This window comes from Mirounga leonina, unplaced genomic scaffold (genome assembly GCF_011800145.1).
Source record: "Mirounga leonina isolate KUSES-001 unplaced genomic scaffold, KU_Mleo_1.0 Mir_115, whole genome shotgun sequence".
NCBI lineage: Eukaryota > Metazoa > Chordata > Mammalia > Carnivora > Phocidae > Mirounga > Mirounga leonina.
Genome location: NW_023270268.1, coordinates 89,075,558 through 89,098,917, shown reverse-complemented (window position 1 = coordinate 89,098,917; position 23,360 = coordinate 89,075,558). Strand labels below are relative to the sequence as shown.

Below are 23,360 nucleotides of genomic sequence, written 5' to 3'. Positions count from 1 at the left end.
CACTCTCATGCTCTCTCTATCTCATTCTCTCTCTCAAATAAATAAATAAAATCTTTAAAAAAAAAAAGTACAAAGAAGAAAGGTACAGCTAGGTTTGAATTTTGATTTTGCCATTTAGGCGCTGAGGGAGGCCACCTCTGAACTTCAGTTTTATCATGTGTCAAGTGAATGTGGCAATAACACCTCTCGAAGTCGATGTGAGGATAAGAGAGGATGTATTTGAAGTGTTTCTCATGGTGTTTAGCACGTAGCACGCCTCAAACCTGGTTGCAGAAGTAGTTATTACTACCTTTTTGTGACCTGACTTTAAGGGCCATAGCAATAGCACAATTTGTAGCATAAATTACTAACGTTAGTGCTTTAAAAAGATATCAAATATAATGTTCTTTTCTAAGGTCTTGGTTACTCTCAGGCCTTTGGGATAGAATTGTGGTCTTTCCATGAAATAAAGTAAATCAGCACTGGTATTTACTGAGAAAATTCCTAAGTTGAACGGCAATCCTGTAATTAAAAAGTCTCTGGGTAAGAGGAAATCTAGGGAGGACTATTGTTCCTAGTTGATTTCTGGTGATCGATGCTCCAAAGAACTGGATTAATATGTTCACAGAACATTGTTGTAGTCAGTAACCATATTTCTTTCTATTTCCAGGCATTTTTACATAAATTCACTGAATGGGTGAGTGGAAATCCCAACAAGGACAGGATTCTCATGGCTGGAGGTAGCCAAGGTCTGGCAAAATTGTTCTGCTGAGAAAATGCTTCCTTCTGCTTAGTGGCTCTTCAGTGGTAGCTGATGTCCAGTAGGAGACAAAGCTAATTCACATGAGGCACAAATCAGTGATGAAGGAGGTGTTAGAGCACGTTCTATTGTCTGAGCACACAAAGAATAAATTATATGGAGGTTGTGCTGCCCCACCCCAGCAGACTCTAAGCCTAGGGTGGGTCATGGTACGGCGAGGCCAAAGAGAAGACCCAGAGACACCGATGGAGACATAGGTTTATTGGGGGAGCTTATGCACAGGGAGTCCAGAAGTGGCCAACTGGATACAACCTCTGCTGCCAGGATCTACATGCAGCAAGTTTTTATATCATAGCAACTATCATTGGCCCCTCCCCTCCTTGCATGGCCAGCGTTTCCAAGGAGATCAAGGCCTGCCACTTGGACAGTCTTCATTATATGAGAGACGTATGGGGTTGGTCACCACCCCCCCAAACCCAGCCCCTGATCTTGAACACTGAACAGCATGTTCTTTGCACGTTCTGCTTGATGGGAATATAGAGGGAGGACAGAATCTCTAGATTTTCAAGACAGTGATTCACAGGGGCATTCAGGGTGTGCTTGCACAAACCAGCTATCCAACGTGTACCATACCAGATGTGAACCAAATCTGGTAACGAGGCCAGAGTTTCTGAGATATGATAATAAAAGATAACTGAGGATGGAGGAGCCAGGGGTGGGACGCACGACCGCCCTGCACCTTCCTTGATCATCCCCATGCACTGCTTCACCTGTGGCGATAAGCGGAAGGCCTACCTGCAGCTGCTGTGGGCTGAACCCATGGAGGGGGCCTCCCTGGACAGGCTGCATTGCCTCCACAGGCTGTTGGCTCACATGGATATGAGACCTGCTGGAGCCTGACCATGGGCAGTCAGTGTCTTGCCCAGAGTTCCTTCTACAGAGGTGTGGGTAGCTGAGAGCAGTACCCGCCCCCCCCAGCCTCCTGGATGTGTGTCCTCCCGTTCTGAAGGAACCATCCAGTAAAGAAGGAAACTCCCGCTCTTTGAAAAACCACATGCACACATACAGACAACTAAAATGTGGTTGGCACACTGAACTTCACTGATTGCTTTCATATATATATATGAATATGAATATGAATACGAAAAAAATATATATGTTATTTAATCTATATAGTGGCCTCCTGGGCAGGTGGTTCTGTTGCCACTGCATCATATGGGAAGAGAGAGCTAAAGAGTTTAAGGGATGAGTAGAAATGGCACAGCTAAGTTGTAAAGCTTCAGAGCGCAGGGTGGACAGTAACATTATGCCGACGCGATAAGGCTGATTTTCTCAGAGCAACCCTGATACTGCTATCCCAGTGAGATGTGAAGCAACAGGAAAAGCTTATGTTTGGAGTTAGTGAGCTGTTATTTAACACTGGACAGGGGCGCCTGGGTGGCTCAGTGGGTTGAGCGTCTGACTCCTGATTTCGGCTCAGGTCATGATCTCAGGGTTGTGAGGTTGAGCCCTGCATTGGGCTCCATGCTCGGTGGGGAGTCTGCTTGAGATCCTCTCCCTCTGCCCCTCCCCCTGTTCCAATGCTCTCTCTCTCTCTCTCTAAAATAAATAAATAAAATAACTCTTCCAAAAAAATAATTGGACAAATGACCTAGACACTGAGACCATTTCCCTTTCTGTAAAATGGAAATAAAAGAATCACCTGGAGGTACAAACTTTCCATCATAAGATGAATAAATTCTGGAGACCGAATGTCCTGCATGGGGCTATAGTTAATAATAATGTTTCGTATTTTTTTTTTTTTAAGATTTTATTTATTTCTCTGACAGAGAGACACAGCCAAAGAGGGAACACAAGCAGGGCCAGTGGGAGAGGGAGAAGCAGGCTTCCCGCAGAGCGGGGAGCCAGCCCGATGTGGGGCTCGATCCCAGGACCCTGGGATCATGACCTGAGCCAAAGGCAGACACTTAATGACTGAGCCACCCAGGTGCCCCAATGTTTCGTATTCTTGAAGCTTACTAAGAGAGTAGATCCCAAGTGTTCTCACCACTCCCACATGCACACACACACCCCCAAAATGGTAACTATGTGAGGTGATGGGTGTGCTATTAGCTCAACTGGATAATCATTTCACAGTGTATGTGAATGTCAAGACGTCACATCATAGACCTTAAATATTTACAATTTTTATTTGTCATACTTCAAAAAAGCTTGAAAAAAAGTCTCCCAGAGATGTCAGCACGACCTGAGGGAGCACTTTGCCTTCTGTCCTTCCTCACGCCTTTCTAATGACGCTACGGCAACTTTTGCAGATAAGCAGATGGTCCAGTCTGGTGTTTCTGCCTCATCCTATTTAACTGAGAAATTGATCCTCCTGCTGCCACAAGGCATTATTTTTTAATGTCCTTAAAAAGGAAAACCCAGCCACTTAACAGGCTGGGAGGCATGGTAATGTTTGCGTTTATGTGGGTGGAAAGAAAGAGGACTGGGAAGAGAACAGGACCCCATTCTTTTGGTTCATTCTCCAGCTACTCTTTCATTTGCTTCCTTTCTTTTCAGGTACCTTCAGGCCTGGCTCCAACCCTGGGTTCACAACATATGAAATGAAAATTGGTACAGTTACTTTCCAGATTGCTACCGGAGATATTACCAAAGAAAAGGCAGATGTGATTGTAAACTCAACAACAAGGACATTTAATCTGAAATCAGGTACTTTATTTAAGCAATGTACATGATCGTAACTACTAACATGACCCACGTGTGGGAGGGAAATTGTGGCTAATGTTGCCTGAGTAGATGGAGAGTGTTGCAGAACATATGTAGGCCCTGGGATCAGAAAGACCTGGGTTTGAATCCCAGCTATGTCACTTACCGTTGTGTGGCCTTGGAACAATCACTTATCCCCTCTGAGCCTCAGTTTCTCTGCCTGTCAAACGTGGATTTCCCAGAGGAGGATTAGACGGGGCGTAGCAATGTAAAGCTGAGGTGTAACCCATGCACTGGACTTAGTCTGTGTTAGCTCTCATCCCCTTTCTAGCTCTGAACTATCAAAATTCCACACTTACAATTTAATAAGTTTAAGTTTTATTTTAATTTTCCTTTTTATGTAACTCAGCTGGCACTCGTATCTCACTTCTTGTAACTCTTTCCTGTGTTACACTGACCCAGAAATGAAATTCAGCCCCTTTTTCTTCATTTTTCCTGGAATGTCTGAGCACATCCATTGATGGAGCTACTTTGAGCAAGCCCTCCCCACATGTCTTTTTGTGTATAACTTACATACATGTACTCTTATGTTAATATATATTTTTTTACAAAGCCTTAAATTTTAAATTAAAAGTGTAAGATAAAACATAAGTAGAAATGGAAGTTTAAATATTTTCCAAAACTGCAAAATATTATGGTACTTACTAGGTAGGAAGTGCATATGTAGAATATCCATCCAGTGTATCGGCCATTCAAAATGCAGACATAAAGAACATTCAATTAGGTAAAATGTGATAAATTGAACATAGGCATTTGTCCCTGCCTTCTTTTAAAATTCCATTAAAGCAACAGTAAAGGAAATAAAAGGGTGTAAACCCAGAAGGAAAAAGAGAGTTGGAGGGAAACCAATAATGAACAAGAGACAGCAGTGTATTTTTAGAATATGAGAAGCAGCTAGCCAGTGGTGAAAACTTAGTATATGCAGGAGAAAACGGTAGCCCCTAGAGACACAAGAATTGGAGGCAGCAGGTACCTGGAAAGGCAGGGGACAAGTAAAGAGATGAAAACAGAATTGGATGCAATTCTGTATGAGTAGCACTTACGCCCCTTTGTTCTATCCTCCATCCATCCAATGCACCAGTAACTTCCCTTGCTCTTCCCTGGCCAGAGATGGGAGGTTTATTTAGTCTGTAGAGAAACCAACCAGACAGATTCTAGACGTAGAGGAGCAGGCACGGGTGAGATGAGGATGGGAGCTGGACAGTGTTCAAGTGAAAGTTCCTGTGCTGAACAGTGAGTGCCAAGCCCCGTTCCTGTGCATCTCCCAGAACAGCAGATGGTTTATGCCCTCTGAGACAGGAGATGGGAGGGTCCTTCCAGAGAGAAACCAACTGCCCTCAAGTCTAGTATTTACTGCCTGCTTACCTTACACTAAAGCCTACTGGTCAGCAAGCCTCCTTTACATGGTGCTCCCAAACTCACTCTAAATATGAATGGACTGGTGAAGATCATCTGATAATTGAAGAAAACCTCCATTATTGCAGAGACCAAAACAAACACACAAAAAAAGGAATTTTTTTAAAAAGAGACAATTCACAATACACACATACATAATCAAGGAGACACAGACAGATAGATAGATTGATTGATCTTTATAATGATAAAATAACTAATAATCATTCAGTGCTTTCTGTGGGCCAGGTTCTGCGCTAAGCATCTTTTATTCACTGTCTCTTTTAATGTTCAAATAACCCTGTGAGGGAAATAATGTGCTAACCTCTATATGATAGTTGAGGGACTAACTAATCACATGTTAACCTGTAAGTGGTGGAGGCAACCTTAACCCAGGCTGTCAAATGCATAGTCTGTGCTTTCGACCACTCAACCAGCTGTCATTAGCTGTGACCAGAGTGGTGAAGCTACTGCCTTGATGGGAAGATTCCCTGCACTGAGGGCAGCCAGCTCTCTGACCACCTGTGAAAAACAAAACAGCACAACATTAGAACCACAGGACTTAGGTCGAATGCTCAATGTTATTTCAGTTTTGAGATCCATGCTTCTCATTAGTATCAGAAAATTCATTTTTATATTTTTCAGTTTTGTAAAATAATAAGGGTAGAATGCAAAAAAGTTCAAGTAACTGCACAAATATCCCTGTACAAAGAGAGCGCGTAGAGCTGCAGACACGGGGGACCGTAGGTCACTGGGTGGTGCTGTCACGTCGTAGCTCAGAGTGTTTATTATTCAGCTACCGAATGACGGCGGCCATAGAAAATTGAGAGGGAGACAAACCGTAGGAGACTCTTAACTCTAGGAAACAAACGGAGGTTTGCTGGAGGGGAAAAGGGTGGGGAGATGGGGTAACTGGGTGATGGGTACTAAGGAGGGCACTTGTTGTGATGAGCACTGGGTGTTATATGCAACTGATGATTCACTAAATTGTACCTCTGAAACTAATAAAAAAAAAGGTGGGTTTTTCTGTGGGGGCATCAATGAATTATGCACAAAATGCACAAAGGGGTGAGCTGAACAAAAGCCTAATGTACAAAAGCTATAATCATGCATTGAATTTCAACTAATGCTTTTTACCACTAACATGTCTTATTTAGGGGTGTCAAAAGCAATTTTAGAAGGTGCTGGACCAGCTGTGGAAAACGAATGTGCTGTACTAGGTATGGTTACATGCTGCTTTTGGTTACAACCCATAGCAGATTAGAGGGCTGGGAATACTATAACAGGACCTACGAGAGGAGTAGGTGGTGAGAGCTTAGCGAAGAGGTTGATTCCCTGGGAGAGCAGATCCAGGGGGTGTGACTTTGTGGCTGTGCGAAGTGGTCCTTCCTCCCACCATCCCACCTGGCTCTTCCTGACTATTAAACAGAACCTGGGCGTGGGTCCTAACAGTCCAGCCTCCACCACTTATTGAGGGATCCTGGGCCTGCCATCTAATCTGTAAGAGCTTTGTTTCTCTTACCTGTAAGACGGTTCTAGATTCTACTCACGAGTCAGGAGTATTGTAATGGCTGTCTCACAGGTGGTTGTGAGGATCAAGACAATGAATGCGAAGACTTGCATGAAGTGCTGTATAAATCATCTTTCACTTTCCCCAACCTTGTTCTACTTGCTATAACACATCCTCTACCTGACATGAGTCAAGGTGGAACTTGGGTGGGTCTGAGGTGTTTTCTGACACCAACCAGTTCTCCAATTCTAACACTGTCTCCCTGTAAAGTTAGCATTGGATCCCACAAGTTAAAGGGCTCAGTCTCACAAGACACCCCCTCCCACTCCAAACGCCAGTCACAGGTCCCAGGGGGCACCTGCACTTCTGACCCATCCCCTATAAACTCAGGCATTCACAAAAACCCTTTCTCAGGTTTGACAGTACCCTAGAATGACTCACAGAACTCAGGAAAACACTTGTCTTACATTTTCCAGTTTATTATAAAGGATAGAACTCAGGAGCAGCCACATGGAAGAGATGCAAAGGGGAAGGTGTATGGGAGGGGGCTCGGAGCTTCCACACCCTCCCAGGTGCACCACCCTCCCATCACCTAGGTGTATTTACAAACCTGGAAATCCCCAAATCTTGTTATTTAGGGGTTTTTATGGAGGTTTCACTGTGTAGGTGCAGTTAATTAAATCATTGGATTTTGTGATTGAGGTCCCCAGAGGTCAGGGTGTGGGGCTGGAAGTTCCAATCCCCTAATCATGGCTTGGTCTTTCTGGAGACCAACCTCCATTCCGAAACTAACTCCAGAACCCTCAAGAATCATCTCATTCGCTTATAAAAGACACTCTCGTCACTCAGGAGATTCCAGGGTTCTTGGAACTCTGAGCCCAGAACCAGGGACAAAGATCAAATACTTATTTTTTATTATATCACAGTGGGGAACCTGTAAGAGTGATCATAGACTATTTATCCTCCAAAACGAGGACTCATGCCTTGCTGAGTAGAGAGTCAGCTATGAGTGTGATTTAAAGAAGTCACAGGGTCCCGTGTTTGACAAACAGTCCCCAACTGACCTGCTTTTGTGCCTGAAACTCCTATCTTGATAGCTCTCCTCTGATTAAGACATTTTCTCCTCAGTGAATATATTCCTGGAGAGGGATCAGAAGGTAATATTGCTCAACAACATGAGGACGTTAGCAGGAATTGTGGGCTGGAAGAGCTAGATGTACCTTGGAAGGCAGAAGCAAAGAATAAAGTGGGGTTGGACAAGCTGGAAAAGTCTACTGAGGCTGCCTGGGAGGGGCCAGCCAGTGGGACGCAGGGAGTGCCTGGGCAGGGTGGGTGGGCAGGGGCTCACTCTCCTCCTGCGTTTGCCTTAGCCTTGCCTTCCTCAGGTCCTTCCTCGGTGCCTTAAAACATGCCCTGATCATGTCCATGTGCTCGAGAGCTCTCAGGGCCCTGGGAGAGGGACCTCCACACCACCGAATGCATTGCTTTTCTTTCCTTGAAAAACTAATCTAGCTGAATGAGCATATAAATTGCTCTTCTGGACAACAGCTTGGGGGTTAAGAGGGCTGGACACTGACTGTTTGGATTCAAATCCCAGGCTATCTTTGCTAGTGACCTTACCTCTCTGAGCTTCTGTTTAATCTGTGAAATGGAGGAAACAGTCCCTACCTGATAGCCTGTTTTGAGGACTGAGTAGATTAAGGCAGGTAGAGTGCTTTTGAATAACACCCCAAATATTCAACAATGTAGTTGTCGAGTTAAAGAAGCCTGGTTGTAAAGAAAATGAGCCTGTCACAGTCCCAGTGAGTGAAACCAGCTAGATGGAGGGAGGCTGGACTTGGTCAGGAATCATCACAGCTTTTCCTGATGGCAGATGTTTTCGGGTCTCGGTGATCATCTTGCTGCTTCTTGTAAGTAACGTGCTGTGTGTTTCCTTTTCTTCCTCTTGTTCTAGCTGCACAGCCTCACAGAGATTTCATAATTACACAAGGTGGATACTTAATGTGCAAGATAATAATTCATGTGCTTGGGGAAAATGATGTCAGGAAAACGGTCTCCACTGTTCTAGAAGAGTGTGAGCAGAGGAAGTACACTTCGGTTTCCCTTCCAGCCATCGGAACAGGTTTGTAGCCTCTCATCATTCAGCGATTCTGAATAACCCACATTTCTTTAGACTTAGTCTCACTGTTCGTGAATTCAGTGCTGAGTCCAGGCAGCGATAGTGATGTAAATCAGAGAGTGGGCAACCTTGCAGACCCTGAGGGCCATCTCTGGGACCTATGCTTCTTTCATACATCTTTATTCTTTATTGTATGTTCCCCAGGTATCTTTCCATGTTTGACCCTTAACATCACGGTGTTCTTACTGTTCATTTTTTTCCTTTGGACGATTCATTTGCTCTTGTTATATTGGTTACCCTTTCTGCACTGACTCTCAGATCAGCATTTCTTCTTCCCCCAGATCTCCTCTGGCAGATTTCTGTTACCAGAAACTTTATAGCAGAATCCAAACTCATCCTCATCATCCCTTGCAAACAGCTACCTTTCCTGAGTTGTCTCATTTTCTGGTTTCCTCCTTCAGTGGTGCTGCCCTTGCTTCTTTGTGTCCCCTGACCCCGCAGTCAGCACATTCTACTAAATCTTCTCCGAGGGGTTGTTCAGTTTCACCCTTCCTTCTGGTTTCCAAACCCTTAATACCTCCCCCATTGGATTGACTGCTGCATCTCCCACTGGCTCATTTGCGCATTCATTAGATTGAAATGCTGTGTCCCAGGCCCACTGCAAGTTCCTAGGCATAAAATCATGAAGAGGATGCAGTTGCTATCCTTAAGCAACAAGCTCAGGTCCATCCTGCTCCCAGGTTCTAGGAACGCTTTCCTCCTCATCTCTATCATAGAACACAATAATTTGCTCTTAGTTGAAGGTGTTGCTAATGATCTGCTCCCTGATTCATTCACACTCAGTTGCACAAGCTTTTTAAAAGGGCCTGGGAGGGCCCTAATAATGCCATCACATGATTATATGATTTACTAAAGCTTATTTTAACCACTGTGGATTAGGATCACTGTTTCTTCCCACTTTGACTTCTCAGACTTTTCCTGGCACTGAGCATTGGAAAGGCTGCAAGCATTTTTGGAATATAGCTAAGAAGAGTTGAGTTGGGAATATGGTTTCCAAAATTTCAAAATGTATACTTTATTGTGATTTCTTTTTTGATTATATTCACTTTTATGTGTAATTTTATATTTTTATTTTATACTCTTTTTCTGAGATGTATAGGTTTCAAACCCTGCAAAACCTAGGCCCACCCCTGACTCTTAATTTCCACATTTTGCAGATGAGAATTTGACGTATTAATGTACAAGGTCACATAGTTAGTAAGCAACATAACTAGGTTCAAACCCAGGCAGCCTGGTCTGCACATTTCAACCATTACATTTTTTTTACATTACTTGGTTTTTGTTACCATTATGCTCTTAATTACTATATTCTTAGCTGTCACATTCTTATCTCCCCATTACCCTCTATTTATTAGCTATTACCTTCTATTATCACCCCAATTTTATAGCTGAGTAAATTGAAGTTTGGAAGTGGTGTGGGCTGAGTTGTATTCTCCCTGCCAAATTCATATGTTGAAGCTCTAATTCCCAGTACCTCAGAATGTGACTGTATTTGATGAGAGGGTCTTTCAGGAGGTAATTAAGTTAAAATGAGGTCATTAGGGTGGTCCCTAATCCAATATGGCCAGTGTCCTTGTTAGTTAGGAGATTAGAACATCCATAGGTAGAGAGAGAAGACCATGTGAAGACACAGGGTAAAGACAGCCATCTACAAGTCTCATAGAGAAGCCTCGGAAGAAACCAATCTTTCCAATATCTTGATAGCAGACCTCTAGCCTCCAGAATTGTGAGAAAATAAATTTCTGTTGCTTAAGCCAAGTCATGGCAATTTGTCATGGCATCCCTAGCAAACTAATATAAGAGGGATCAAATGACTTAGCCAAGATCACACAGCTAGTCTGTGGAGAACCAGGACATGAACCCAGGTCTTCTGCACCCAGATAACCTGCTCTGTTCTCTGCACTGCCAATGCCCTTCAGTTAAAGACCAGCGGGAACACACACTATGAGGAACTATGCAGCATCTCACCAAGAGGTCACTAAGGACTTATTAATGGATTTGAGCTTGTGTTGGGTAGCTTTGTGGCGGTCTCAACTACGTGGGTTTTTGCTCTGGATTGGATACTTTGAGGAAGACGGCATAGTTCTATGATTGGATATCTTACCTGGAAGGAGAGAAGATTATGGCTGAAGTTGTAATTATTAATGAAACAGCACTTGCTCCTATTAGTCAAGATGGGGAATGTTTGGCCATTTTTGTGGTTTGGATAGTGTTCATATTCTTGCCTGTGGTCAGACATGATTATTCAGTGGTTGTGTTTGGCTAAATTCATCACAGCCACAGAGTGGTTCCATGGGATGACGTTCTATGAAATTGTTTATGTTCAGCCAGAGAACATGAAGACACAGCTCTGAGTGCCAGATCCGTTTCTGGCTGTCGGGCTGCTTGCTTCTTTCTCAGCACCAAAAACCGCATTTGCCAGATCTCATCACTTGACTAACACCAGCTAAAGCTTCTTCTGGTCACTTAAAAAAATGATTCTTTTTCAGGCAATGCTGGAAAAAACCCAACCACAGTCGCTGATGACATGATCAATGCTATTACAGACTTTGCACAGAAACATCCCACCCCGTCGTTACAAAAAGTGAAAGTTGTCATCTTTCTATCTGAATTGCTGAATGTATTCTATGACAACATGAAAAAGAGAGAAAATTCCACATCTCCTGTCCTTCAGTCCACATGCGTTGAGACTGCATGTAAGATGATCTTCTTTAGAGAATCATGTGGTTATCTCTCCTATCACTTAGCAGATGTGTCGATATTAATGCTCATTGTTTTATCAGTTTTAGGATTCTACAGACAGCCTCCTATAATATATGGGAAAAGTACAAGAACTATGGAACGCCGCCTCCTGACTGCTGATTATTCTTCTGTGGGGCAAAATCGCTCCTGGAAAACAGGAATTGCAAAGGAACAGAAAGAGAATAGAAGTAAGGAAGCAGAAAGAGGGGGATAGGCTTTGAACATCCTAGCCAGTTATCTCATTATTGACTTAATGGGTTAGTATTGACCCTCAGTGCTCCTTGTAGCTGTGAACTGGCTGACCAATATTGGTTTATGGATTATCCAGTGCTAGAGAAGTTAGCCTGGGAATAGAAGCAGATGGAAGAAGGGAGTGGTCAGGGTCATTTGGTTGTACTACTTCATGAGTAGGCAGATTCCCAGTTGCTTCTCTGTAAGGTATGTGTTTGTGCATTATGTTTAAGTATCTGTATTGACCTGCTCCTCTTTCCCCCATTTTGAGGCTTCTGTACTGCTGTGAAAATAGTTAGAAAAGCAGCCTCCTCTTGCAATCCCGGTTTTTGCCCATTTTAAGCACTCACTCATAGAGCACTGTGAGTTTTACTAGTGATGAAATGTACCTGTCGTCAGCAGCCTCCCTAAACTGGAAATGGTTGCCTGACACTGCCCGGAGGAATTTCAGTTCTCTCTGCACTTACGTCTTGACAACAATTCTTTTCAATGTGCCTTCACACACAGCACATGTTAAGAGCTAATATACACACAGTAAATAAAAATGAAAATAATAGTTGGATCTGTTAATGCTCTTGCAACAGCAAGCAATAGAAAATCCAATTTAAGCTGGCTTATGGAAAAAATGAAATTAATTGACTCACTGGACTATAAAGTCCAGGCATATCTGGCTTCAAGTCCAGTTTGATCCAGGTGCTCATATTATATAATCTAGACCCTGACTTTCTTCATCTCTCAGTCTCTTCTCAGCTGTGTTTTCTTTATCCTCAGGTTTCACATGGTGAAAGATGACTGCTAACAGTTTCAGGACCATATCCTTACATGGTCAGATCCAATAGGAAAGGGTATATCCAGGGGTAATATATTCTCATCATCAAGAACATGATGCCTGGGAACAGAGGTGTTCACATAGGGCTGAAATTCCTTCTGACACAATCGGCTTAGGTCATCGTTGCAGCTAGGGAACTGGAATTATACTAATCAGCCAATCCAGAGTCACATGCTCTATCCTTGAACTGAAGGGGATTGATCACTCTGAAGCAACCGGGAGGAGTTGTTCACCAAAGGAAATTCAGGATGCTTTTACCAGAAGAGGGGGAAAAGGCTGCTGGGCAGTTAAAAATAATATATACCTACTAGAGGGGCACCTGGGTGGTTCAGTTAGTTAAGTGTCTGCCTTCATCTCAGGTCATGATCTGGGGGTCCTGGGATTGAGCCCCCCATTGGGCTCCCTGCTCAGCAGGGAGTCTGCTTCTCCCTCTCCTTCTGCCCCCTCCCCCTGCTCCTGCTCTCTTTCTCTCTCTCAAATAAGTAAGTAAAATAAAAAAAAAAAAAATACATACCTACTAGAGTATCTAGGGATATATAAAACACATACCTATGTATAAAAATACATACCTAGTAGAGTATCTAGGGATATATAAATTAATATTTTCCCCCTTTGGTTTTTGCAGAGGAAAATTTATATTTAAATATAAGAACAATAAGTCCTTATAAGTGAAAAATTAACTGAAACTGGTTCATCCATTCCCTGCTTACACCAAGAATTTAAAATGACTTATGAAATTTAAAAAATAGACAGAGGCACCTGGGTGGCTCAGTCAGTTAAGCATCCGACTCTTGATTTTGGCTCAGGTCATGATCTCAGGGTCAAGATGGAGCCTCAGGTTGGGCTCAGCACTGGGCGTGGAACCTGCTTAAGATTCTCTCTTTCCCTCTCCTTCTGCCCCCCCTCCCCCATTTCTCTCTCTTAAAAAAAAAAAAAAAGACAGGAAAGTTAAAGAGACAAGCAAAAAAGATAACTAAACAGAGCAGACCAGTGACCCAATGGCACTTGGGGCAAAAACAAACAACAACAAAACTACCTTACATAATCTTTGTTGTTAGATGAGAGGAATAATGCAGATAAAATGTCAGATGAAAGGAAGTTTGTTGGCAGAGATAAACTTGGATTTTAGTAAGAATTTATCGTGTGGACTTCTTTAAGAGAGAACTTACAGAGAACAACTTGGAGTTTCATTTGAGCAGATGCTTTTCCAAAGCATGTTAAAGCTATTCATTGATTCAGAGCACTTTTACTGAGCACGTATTGAATATCAGGCCCTAGAGACACAGACCTGGGAGTTGTGTAAGTAGGTGGGAGTTGAAGCCATTGAGCGTGGATCCAGTTATCCGTGGAGACCATGAAGGTAGAGAGAGTGAAGGCTGAAGGCAGAGCCAGGATTCTTGGTATGTCACCCCACCTCTACCTGTGGAGAGGAAACTGAGGCAGGATGCACAAGGAGAGGTGCAGGAGGGTATTTATCCCAACCATCAGGTATGGGAAAGTAGAGTGACCTTTATCTTTTAAAAGAGGTTTATAGGAAAAGCACTCAGGAAGGTGCCTGGTATGTGGTAAACACTTGAAGGAAGGTAGCCATCATGTTACCTCCCATGAAGCACTGGGCTGCAAGTCACTAGATCACGTTGAATGTGCGAATACTCAGCCTTCCTGGGACTCGGTTTTCTCATCTCTAAATTGTCCATCTAGGGTCACCTTTGGTCACAGGCAGAATAAGTAGCACAGTTTGGGGTGGTTTAAGTTATTCCTCTCAAGAAAATACCCTTGTCTTTAAACTTTACTCTCTATTTTTTTTTTAAAGATTTATTCATTTTATTTTAGAGAGGGAGAGAGAGAGAGAGAGAAAGAGTTTGAACGAGCGGTGGGGAGGGGCAGAAGGAGAGGGAGAGAGAATTTCAAGCAGACTCTGCACAGAACACAGAGCCTGCCATGGGCCTCTATCCCATGACCCTGAAATCATGACCTGAGCCGAAATCAAGAATTGGACGCCCAACTGACCGAGCTACCCAGGTGCCCCTTACTCCCTCTTTAAATATGAATACCTCTGGGATGTAGAAAAGATCAAGTTTAGTTGTTTTTTAGGAATAATAACTATGTTTATAAAGGATTCCCTAAAAGTGCTTTTACACCCTTTATTATATTTTAAACTTGAAACAATCCCATGAGGTGATAAATAGAGCAGATTTTATCAGTTCCATTTTATAAAGGAGAAAATGAAAATTCACTCAGAAGTGGTATTACTTATTCCATGCGTTTTGGCTGGTCACAGGTTGAGGCTGATCAGGTCTTCTGATTCCAAGCACTGGTATTTTCTGCTCTGCAACCTCATGACATGAAAGGAAGAGAGAGCCCAAAGAAAAACTCTACTTCCTTCTCAGCCTTGCCTGCTGTATTCAGAGAAAAGGAAGTAGCAGGTTCAAGAAGACTCTAAGACCTAGGACTCGACATGATTAGGCCAGAAGCTCTGGAGGGAGTGGACAGTGGGAAAAAGGAAAGAATTTAATTTGCACGAACTACATGTCCTGCTGTGGGAAACTTCTCCAGAAAAAACTCTTTTACAGTGGAATTTGAAGAGAGCTTCCATATTAAGGTTTGATGCTTCCCTTTGTGAACAGAACTTCGTTCCCTGGATGGACTTCCTAAACAGGAAGAATGCCTGATCGCTCTCCTAGGCCTGTATATCTTGCATTAAAAATGAGTAAATTCTGGCTTTGTAAGGAGAAATCCTTTGGCCTTTACCTGTGGTGCTTTGCCATTTTCTGGCATTTCCTTCTCTAATACAGTCTGTCCATATTTCTACTAGTCATGCTGTCTCAGCAACTTGATGTGTAGCCTCAATGTGTTAGAAGGTTCTGGAAACCATTGGAAAGCAAAGGAAAATTTTGAGCATTATCACCTTATATGAAAGTATTCACTTAGTATTTTTGCTGTTTTCTTTATTATGGGGCTTTCTCTACTTAAAAAGTAGAAGATAAGGTACAGAAAAATGTGCTTTAAATATCTTTAGCAAGGTAATCATGTTTCAGAAGAAAATAATGCACACTAAATAAAACTGATAAACATGAAAACATCAATAAATCAGCTTTCACTTTTACACATTAGGTTTTTTAAATTTTTCTTAAAGTAGGCTCCACGCCCACTGTGGAGCCCAATGTGGGGCTTGAACTCACAACCCTGAGACTGAGACCTGAACTGAAATCAAGAGTCAGATTCTCAACCAACTGAGCCACCCAGGCGCCCCTACACATCAGTTTCTTATGGAGTTAATTCCATAGAGCTTTCTGGGGAAATTACAATTTCAAGTTATAGTGAACCAAGTATACCTAAATATTTTAGCTAGGCCATTAATTAATATATGTCATATATGTCAGAACCATTCATTTCATCTGTAGATGATAAAAGAAGCAACTGTGAAATGTGTAGCTTTTGGGGGTTTTTTGTTTGTTTGTTTTTTTCAAAGACCAGGATTAGATGAATGCGAAATAAAAGCATAGGAAGTGCCCTGATTTTCAGAGATCCCTGGAAATGGATATTGTGTTTTCACCAAATGCTGACTTTCCAGGTAATCTTCCTGAACACTGGACTGACATGAATAAGCAGCTCTCCTGTGTGATCAAGCTATACCCCGGACAGTCAGAATATGACACCATAAAGGACAAGTTCTCTGACACTTGTCTTTCCTACAAAATAGAGAAGGTAATATTGTGTTAAAAAATTACTTCTTTTAACTATCAAAGAACTAACTAACATGAAAGTTTAACAAGGAACCAACATAACACTCTTCCTTCCTTTATACCTTACTATATTTAATTAGACTTACTCAAGCTCCATAGACTTCAAATATCATGGTTCATTCATTAGCAGTAATGAAGGAGACTCCCCAAAGTGACATATATATGTTTGGATACTTTCACTTACAATTTAAAAACAAACCCATTCAAACTGATTAAACAAGAAGAAATGTATCAGAAATTAATGGAAAGTCCAGAAGTAGGATGGTCTTTGGAACAGTTAGATTCAGTTTCTCTGGCTTTGCCATCCACAGGGTCAGCTTCATCTGAAGGCTGGACTCCCTTCATAATTGTAGGATAGCTGTGGATGGCAATCAGGGGGGTCTCTGCTTCCTCCATTCACATCCCATGGAAGGGACACAACCATTGGATAAGAGTCCCAGGCTTTGTGTTGAGCGGACCACTCCAACCAATCTATGTCAGGAGAGTGCTACATATGCTGATTGGCTTGGACCTGGGCTATCAAATGCCATCATTGTGTGATCCATCATGAGATTACCCTGATTGGTCAAACCCAATTAGGCTCTACCTGAGAACTATGTGAATCCAACTCCACCCAGACCAGCAGTTGCTGTACAATGCGGATGAAGTGGAATGGATATTCAGGGATTCCCACAATGTCCACCATGCTGCATAAAAATTTTAGCCAGCAAAGTACAGGAGTTTATTAGAAGGTCATTATCATACCATGTATATCAGAGCAGGGTGTGACATCCTAGTCATTTAAAAATCTAGCTGCTACTTCCATAAAGCTGTGTGCTTTATCACATTATAGCACTCAAGAAATTGTGTTTTCATGAGCTTTCACATGCCTGACTCGCCCACTAGACAGTGGGCTTCTTAAAGTAGGAGTTGCTTTCCTAGTACCCAGCCCGATGCCTAGCATATCATGGGACACAATACCCACTGAGTGAACTTACTTCCTGAGAAAGAAAGAGAATCAAAAGAGAGAGACTCCTGTAGAAAGGACAGAATTCAAAGGAGGAGATGCTTTATTGATGTTAAAAGCTGTTGAGAGGATAAGAACCTGGTTCAATTTTGTTTACCCAGTATCTGCAGCTTTCTTGGCTCTTAAAGGCCTTTTATTTTACCCATTTTGAAACACCTCAATTTTGGATTAATTCCATAATATATTTTCTCTCCTGCTGCGCCTAGATAAAAGCATTTTTAATTCATGGTCCCCAACCTCTGCTGGACTCTCCAGGTGCTTGCAATCCTTTATTGCTTCCTCCAGTCAACTCCCTCATGCGTTCCCTATTGCAAAATTTCAACACTCTGCTTGAGGTCTTCATCTCTCTCAAAACAATTTTCCCTCCTGCCTTTATTACTTGGCTTCTCCTCAACATCTGCTACAGGTAACCACTCCATTCTTATTTATGTATTTATTTTTAATTATTTACTGAAATTGAGGTATAATTGACAAATATTAGTTTCAGGTATGTAACATAATTTGATATTTGTATATATTGCAAATTGATCACCACAATAAGTATAGTTAACATCCATCAACATACATAGTTACAAGAAAATTTTTTTCTTGTGATGAGGACTTTTCAGATCTACTCTCTTAGCAACTTTCAAATATGCAATTTGGTATTATTAACCATCTTGTGTATTACATCCCCGTGACCTATTTCTTTTATAATTGGAAATTTGTACTTTTTGGCCCCCTCTCTCATGTTGTCTACACCCCACCCCTGCCTCTGGCAACCATCAATCTATTTTCTGTATCACTTAGCATAATGTCCATGGCAAGATGTTATGCTTTTTAATGGCTGGCTAGTATTCTATTATGTGTATGTGCATATATATATATATATATATATATATATATACCACATATTCATTATCCATTCATCTATCAATGGACACTTGGGTTGTTTCCATGTCTTGGCTATTGTGAATAACGCTGCAGTGAATATGGGGGTGCACTCAATTCTTCTTGAACTCTCTTCTTTTATTTCTAGGACATCAGCCTTTCAGATTTCTTCCTCTCTTCCTAGACCTAGATTATATGGATCCCTTTCTTATGCTGTCAATCTCCATGTGTGTTCTCCTAATCCATCCCTTATCACTCTGAGAGGGAGAGATTTTTTTACTTGTCTTCCTCCCCAACTAGACTGAAAGTTTCTTGAGGGCAGAGATCCAACACAGTGCTTGATTCATAGTAGATGTTCAATAGGTGATTACTGAATGTATGTTAAATTCATTTTCTAGAAGGAAGGAGAACCAGTAGAGAATGATATTTTGAAAAAAAGTTAAAGGAGGACAAAATTTCAAGGAGGGGATGATTCATGGTTTGAAATGCTATTGAGGGTCTAGAAAGAAATAGTCATTAGATTAGGCAGTTATGAGGTGATTTATGACCATAATTAGAGCAATGCAGAAGAACTGTATTAGAAGAAGTCAATGGAATGGGTTTAGAGATCAGAAGAAGTTAAGGAAATAATTACTGAATGATTACAAATTTTTGAGTAAGAATTTGTTTTATTTTTTAAATTCATTTTTATTTATTTATTTTATTATTATTATTAATTTTAAGTAGGCTCCATGCCCAGCATGGAGCCCAACACTGGGCTTGAACTAAAACTGTGAGATTGAGACCTGAGCTGAGATCAAGATTCAGTGGCTGACTCTTGGTTTTGGCTCAGGTTGTGGTCTCATGGTCGTGAGATCGAGCCTTGCCTCTGGCTCCATGCTTAGCATGGAATCTGCTTGAGATTCTCTCTCCCTCTCCCTCTGCCCTTCCTGCTCATGCTCTCTCTCTCTCTCTCTCAAATAAATAAATAAATCTTAAAAAAAAAAAAAAGAGTCGGCACTTAACTGACTGAACCACCCAGGTACTCCTTATTTACTTACTTTTTTTAGAGGGGGGAGAGAGAGAGAGAAACAGAAAGAGAGAGAGAAGGGGGTTAGGAGCAGAGGGAGAGGGAGAGAAAGAAACTTAAGTAGGCTCTGCGCCCAATGTGGAGCCCGAAATGGGGCTGGATCTCACAAACCTGAGATCATGACCATGGCCAAAATCAAGAGTTGGATGCTTAACCCACTGAGCCATGCAGGTGCCCCTTGAGTAAGATTTGAATGCGAGTGAATCTCCAGGAATTCCAGGGAATATATATAGGTAAACATTTTTATATAAATTATAAGTTCTGTTATATAAAATAGGTTATAATAAGCACAATCACAAAGTATAGATACTCATAACCTAGCATTTTTCTAAAGGCAGAAAGCTACCTACTCTCTGAATTTGTTGTCTATTTGCATTTCCTTTTCCTTTTCCTTCTTCCTCTCCTCCAGTCCTCGTCCTTCTCTTTCAAACTGCTATTTTAAAATCCACAACAGGGGCGCCTGGGTAGCTCAGTCATTAAGCGTCTGCCATTGGCTTAAGTCATGATCCCAGTGTCCTGGGATCAAGCCCCGCATGGGGATCCCTGTTCTGCGGGAAGCCTGCTTCTCCCTCTCCCACTCCCCCTGCTTGTGTTCTCTCTCTGTCAAATAAATAAAATCTTTAAAAAAAATAAAATAAAATAAAATAAAATCCACAACAAACAGGGTATACTGAGCTCTAAAGTCATTTTCAAAATGTTTTGCTTTTTGTCATTTGCAGATTGAGAAGATACAGAATATATGCCTCTGGCAGAGCTACCAGATAAAGAAAAAGCACATGGACTTGAAGAATGGCCATACAGCTAATGAGAGAGTCCTGTTCCATGGGACAGATGTGGACTCGGTGCCATATGTCAATCAGCATGGCTTTAATCGCAGTTATGCTGGGAAGAATGGTAAGGAAGCAGGGAATCTGGCTGACCAGAATGAGGTGAATGATAACTCTAGTGTTGACTATTCACACCCAAGCAGTGCAGGACCACAGATGGCAGCCATCTTGTCATTATCAGGATAGAGCTCTTGGTGTTTCACCCAAAAGGAGGCTGGCAACCTTCTGAGGATAGATGGAGTGAATTTTAGAAATGATGAAAAGTGGCTTGGGTGGGCAAGAATGGCATTAAAAAATGTTGTGTCAGGTTTGGACATGGTTCTACATACTGTGATAATTTTATGTTTTTTAGGAAGGCTTTTGTCTTTCTCTTTATAGGTGCAGCCTATGGAAAAGGAACCTATTTTGCTGTTGATGCCAGCTATTCTGCTCATGATACATATTCCAGACCAGATGGCAATGGAAGAAAGCATATTTATGTTGTACGAGTACTTACAGGAGTCTACACACGTGGACATGCAGGATTAGTTACCCCTCCATCAAAGAACCCTCACAATCCCACGGATCTGTTCGACTCTGTCACAGATGATACACAAAATCCAAAGCTATTTGTGGTATTCTCTGATAATCAAGCTTACCCAGAATATCTCATAACTTTTAGGTGCTAAAAAATAGGTTGTTTCTTTCTTTCTTTTTTTTTTTTTATCTCAAAGAGATGATTTAGTCATCTATTTATAAGAACAATTTATAGGGTTTTTGTCTTTGCCTTTGGCTTGTTTACATAGATAAAAATCTCTCTGTTAGGTGCTAAAATGCCGAAAACAGCCTTTTAAAAATGCTCTATTGCAATTTGTAGCGTACCTCTTTTCTGAGCATATTGATGAGTGGGAGCTAAGAAATGTGGATGACATAATTATAGCTACAACTATTTACAGACACCAAATGTGTAGGAGAACAAAGAGCACATTACTTTTGTCTAGCAGAAGAAATAAGATGAATCACTTTAAAACCAAGATGTCATTGTTCTTATAGAACCTGTTAAGACATCAAACTGTGTTGGGCTCAACTGTACTATTAAATGAATAGGCTGCTAATGTGCATCTGTAACAGCTGGGAATTTTGCCTCCTGAAGGAATACTTAGTAGCCAGAGCTCAGCTAGAATGATTGAATCAAATCTGTTATGGAATAAATCAGGTAAAAATGTGTTGTACCACTGTCTAATTCTACATAGCAAATTACTACAAAATTTAGTGGCTTTGTGGGTAAGGAATTCAGGCATGGCTTAGCTGGATCATTCTGACTTAGGGTCTCTCCTGATTTGGAGTAAAGATGTCAGCAGGGGATTCCGTCTTCTGAAGGCTTGACTGGGGCTGGAAGATCTGCTTCCAAGGTAAATCACTCAAATAGTTAGAAAGTTTTTGCTGGCTGGCAGGAGTCCTCAGTTTCTCTCTCCATGGTCCTCTCTAGGCTGCTTGCTCATGACATGGTACTCCACAGTCAGCAATTCGGGAGAGAGGAGGAGAAGCCATGATGTCTTTTATGACCTAGCCTCTGAAGTCATACTCCATCTTTTCCACAGTATCCTGTTGGTTCCACAGATCAGCTCATTCAGTGTAAACGGGAATTACATAAGGGCCTGGACACCAGTAGACAGTGATCGTTGGGGACCATCTTAGAGGCTGTATAAATGAGTGAATGACTGATACATTAATAAAATGTGAGCAGTGAAAAGGACTCTAGAGGTCATCTGAGCCCACTGTCCCCTCATCTTTCTCCTCCCCCTCCCCCACTCCCAGGGCTTAGAGCCCTCAAGCCTCTGCTTGACCACTTCTAACACTCTACATCTTAAGGATCACTCACTCCATCGTGAGACAACTTGAACTATTGGAAAACTCTTGCTTACACTGAGTTGAAATCTGTTCTTCTATGTCTATTGCCTGCGGATCACTGTCCCATGTTCTGGAGGACACAGAGCATCTCCTTCCTTTCACAGATGTGGTGGCCCTTCAGATTCGTCTCTTCCCTCTATTATACTAGAGTTAGGTAAATTCTTGAAATACTTAGCAGCTTATCCTGAAGCATCACTTATCAAGAGTTGAAGTGTTTACATAATCATAAATAAGCACATGCACATTAAAAGGAGTACAGGGAAGCTTAAAGAAAATAACTCCCTTCACCAAACTGTGTATCACTCATAACTGCAACACTCACAGGAAACCACTGCCAACATTTTTATGTCCTCCCTTCTCCTTTCTTCTACATCCACCTTCAACAAAGGCAAAGTCACACTTTATTCTATTACTTAACTATGCAATATTGTATCTACCTTTTTTCATTTAACATTATAAGTGTTACCCTCATGTTATTAATTTTTTCTGTAAACATCATCTTAATGGCCAAGTTATTCCACTATATATTTTCCTTTTATGTATATATAACTATAAAGTTTTTAAAATGTCATCATCTTTTCTTATAGTTTAGTAATCTAATTTCATTTTGCAATATATCTGTATCATTTCCCCCATGTCATTAAATATTTTACCTATCATTTTGATGGTTGCATAGTATTTTGTTGTATGTCTCCACATAAATGTCATGTCAAAGTAGGGTGCCCTATATTTCTAAATAAATATATGGTTGGATTATGAGATGCAAAGAGCATAATCTACCTTCGATGAGACAGCGCATCCTGAACTTCTTGAGGGAAACAGTCCTAGAGAGCAAAGCAAGGTTAAATAATGCTCTATTAGTGCATGGGCCTTGGCTCCCAACCCCAGTGTAGAATTCTAGTGAGCCAGGTTGGAACATAGAAGGACCGTTTTTACTTAGGTTAGGTAGGCTTTTACTTGCAATGTGAACTGCTGTCTTCTGTCTCCTCCAATGCTGTTACTCAAAGACCACCCCCCCAATTTATTTTGCTGTACTCCTACTTCACTAGAAGACAAAGAAGTCTCGAGTATAATACATCCATGTTATTAAAGTTGTGATGGTTTCTTGAGGAACAAAATATAAGCCAATCGAGAATTATTTTATTTATCTATCTATCTATCTATCTATCTATCTATCTATCTATCTATCTATCTATCTATCTATTTATTTATTTGACAAAGAGAGAGAGAACTCTCTGAGCAGGGAGCCCAATGCGGGGTTCAATCTCAGGACCCTGGGATCATGACCTGAGCTGAAGGCAGACACTTAACCGACTGAGCCACCCAGGTGCCGCAGCTAGTTGATAATTATATAGTTATTATAAACTCCACCTTCCATCAGTCTGAAGCTAAATGCCTTTCCACCCTTTATGTCCATCTCCTTTCCAGTTGACGTGGCATTCTCCATCCATATGATTAAAATGGTCTCTACTTCTTTCCTAATAGCCCACTGTTTCAGGTTAACCCAAATTAGAAGTCTTTAAGTTTGCTAATCACTGACAAAACAGGTTTCTTTTCTATGGAT

General features: G+C 41.5%; 1 protein-coding gene across 1 annotated transcript; it reads left to right on the top strand.

Moving 5' to 3' along the window:
• Nucleotides 1–60: 60 nt before the first annotated feature.
• Nucleotides 61–22,943, top strand: PARP15 (poly(ADP-ribose) polymerase family member 15). The gene is made up of 9 exons (XM_035000023.1): nucleotides 61–728; nucleotides 3,299–3,448; nucleotides 6,055–6,117; nucleotides 8,362–8,529; nucleotides 11,076–11,282; nucleotides 11,370–11,516; nucleotides 15,963–16,096; nucleotides 19,799–19,973; nucleotides 20,285–22,943. Exons 1-9 carry the CDS (start codon nucleotides 575–577, stop codon nucleotides 20,572–20,574), a joined length of 1,488 nt encoding a protein of 495 aa, XP_034855914.1. The 5' UTR covers nucleotides 61–574; the 3' UTR covers nucleotides 20,575–22,943.
• Nucleotides 22,944–23,360: the final 417 nt, after the last annotated feature.

Bases quoted from the DNA above. Each gene is read 5' to 3' on its own strand.
- PARP15 (XM_035000023.1), top strand. From the start codon at position 575: ATGCTCCAAAGAACTGGATTAATATGTTCACAGAACATTGTTGTAGTC. The intron at 3,449-6,054 runs GTACTTTATTTA...TGTCTTATTTAG, and splicing joins GACATTTAATCTGAAATCAG to GGGTGTCAAAAGCAATTTTA. The intron at 11,517-15,962 runs GTAAGGAAGCAG...CTGACTTTCCAG, and splicing joins GGAACAGAAAGAGAATAGAA to GTAATCTTCCTGAACACTGG.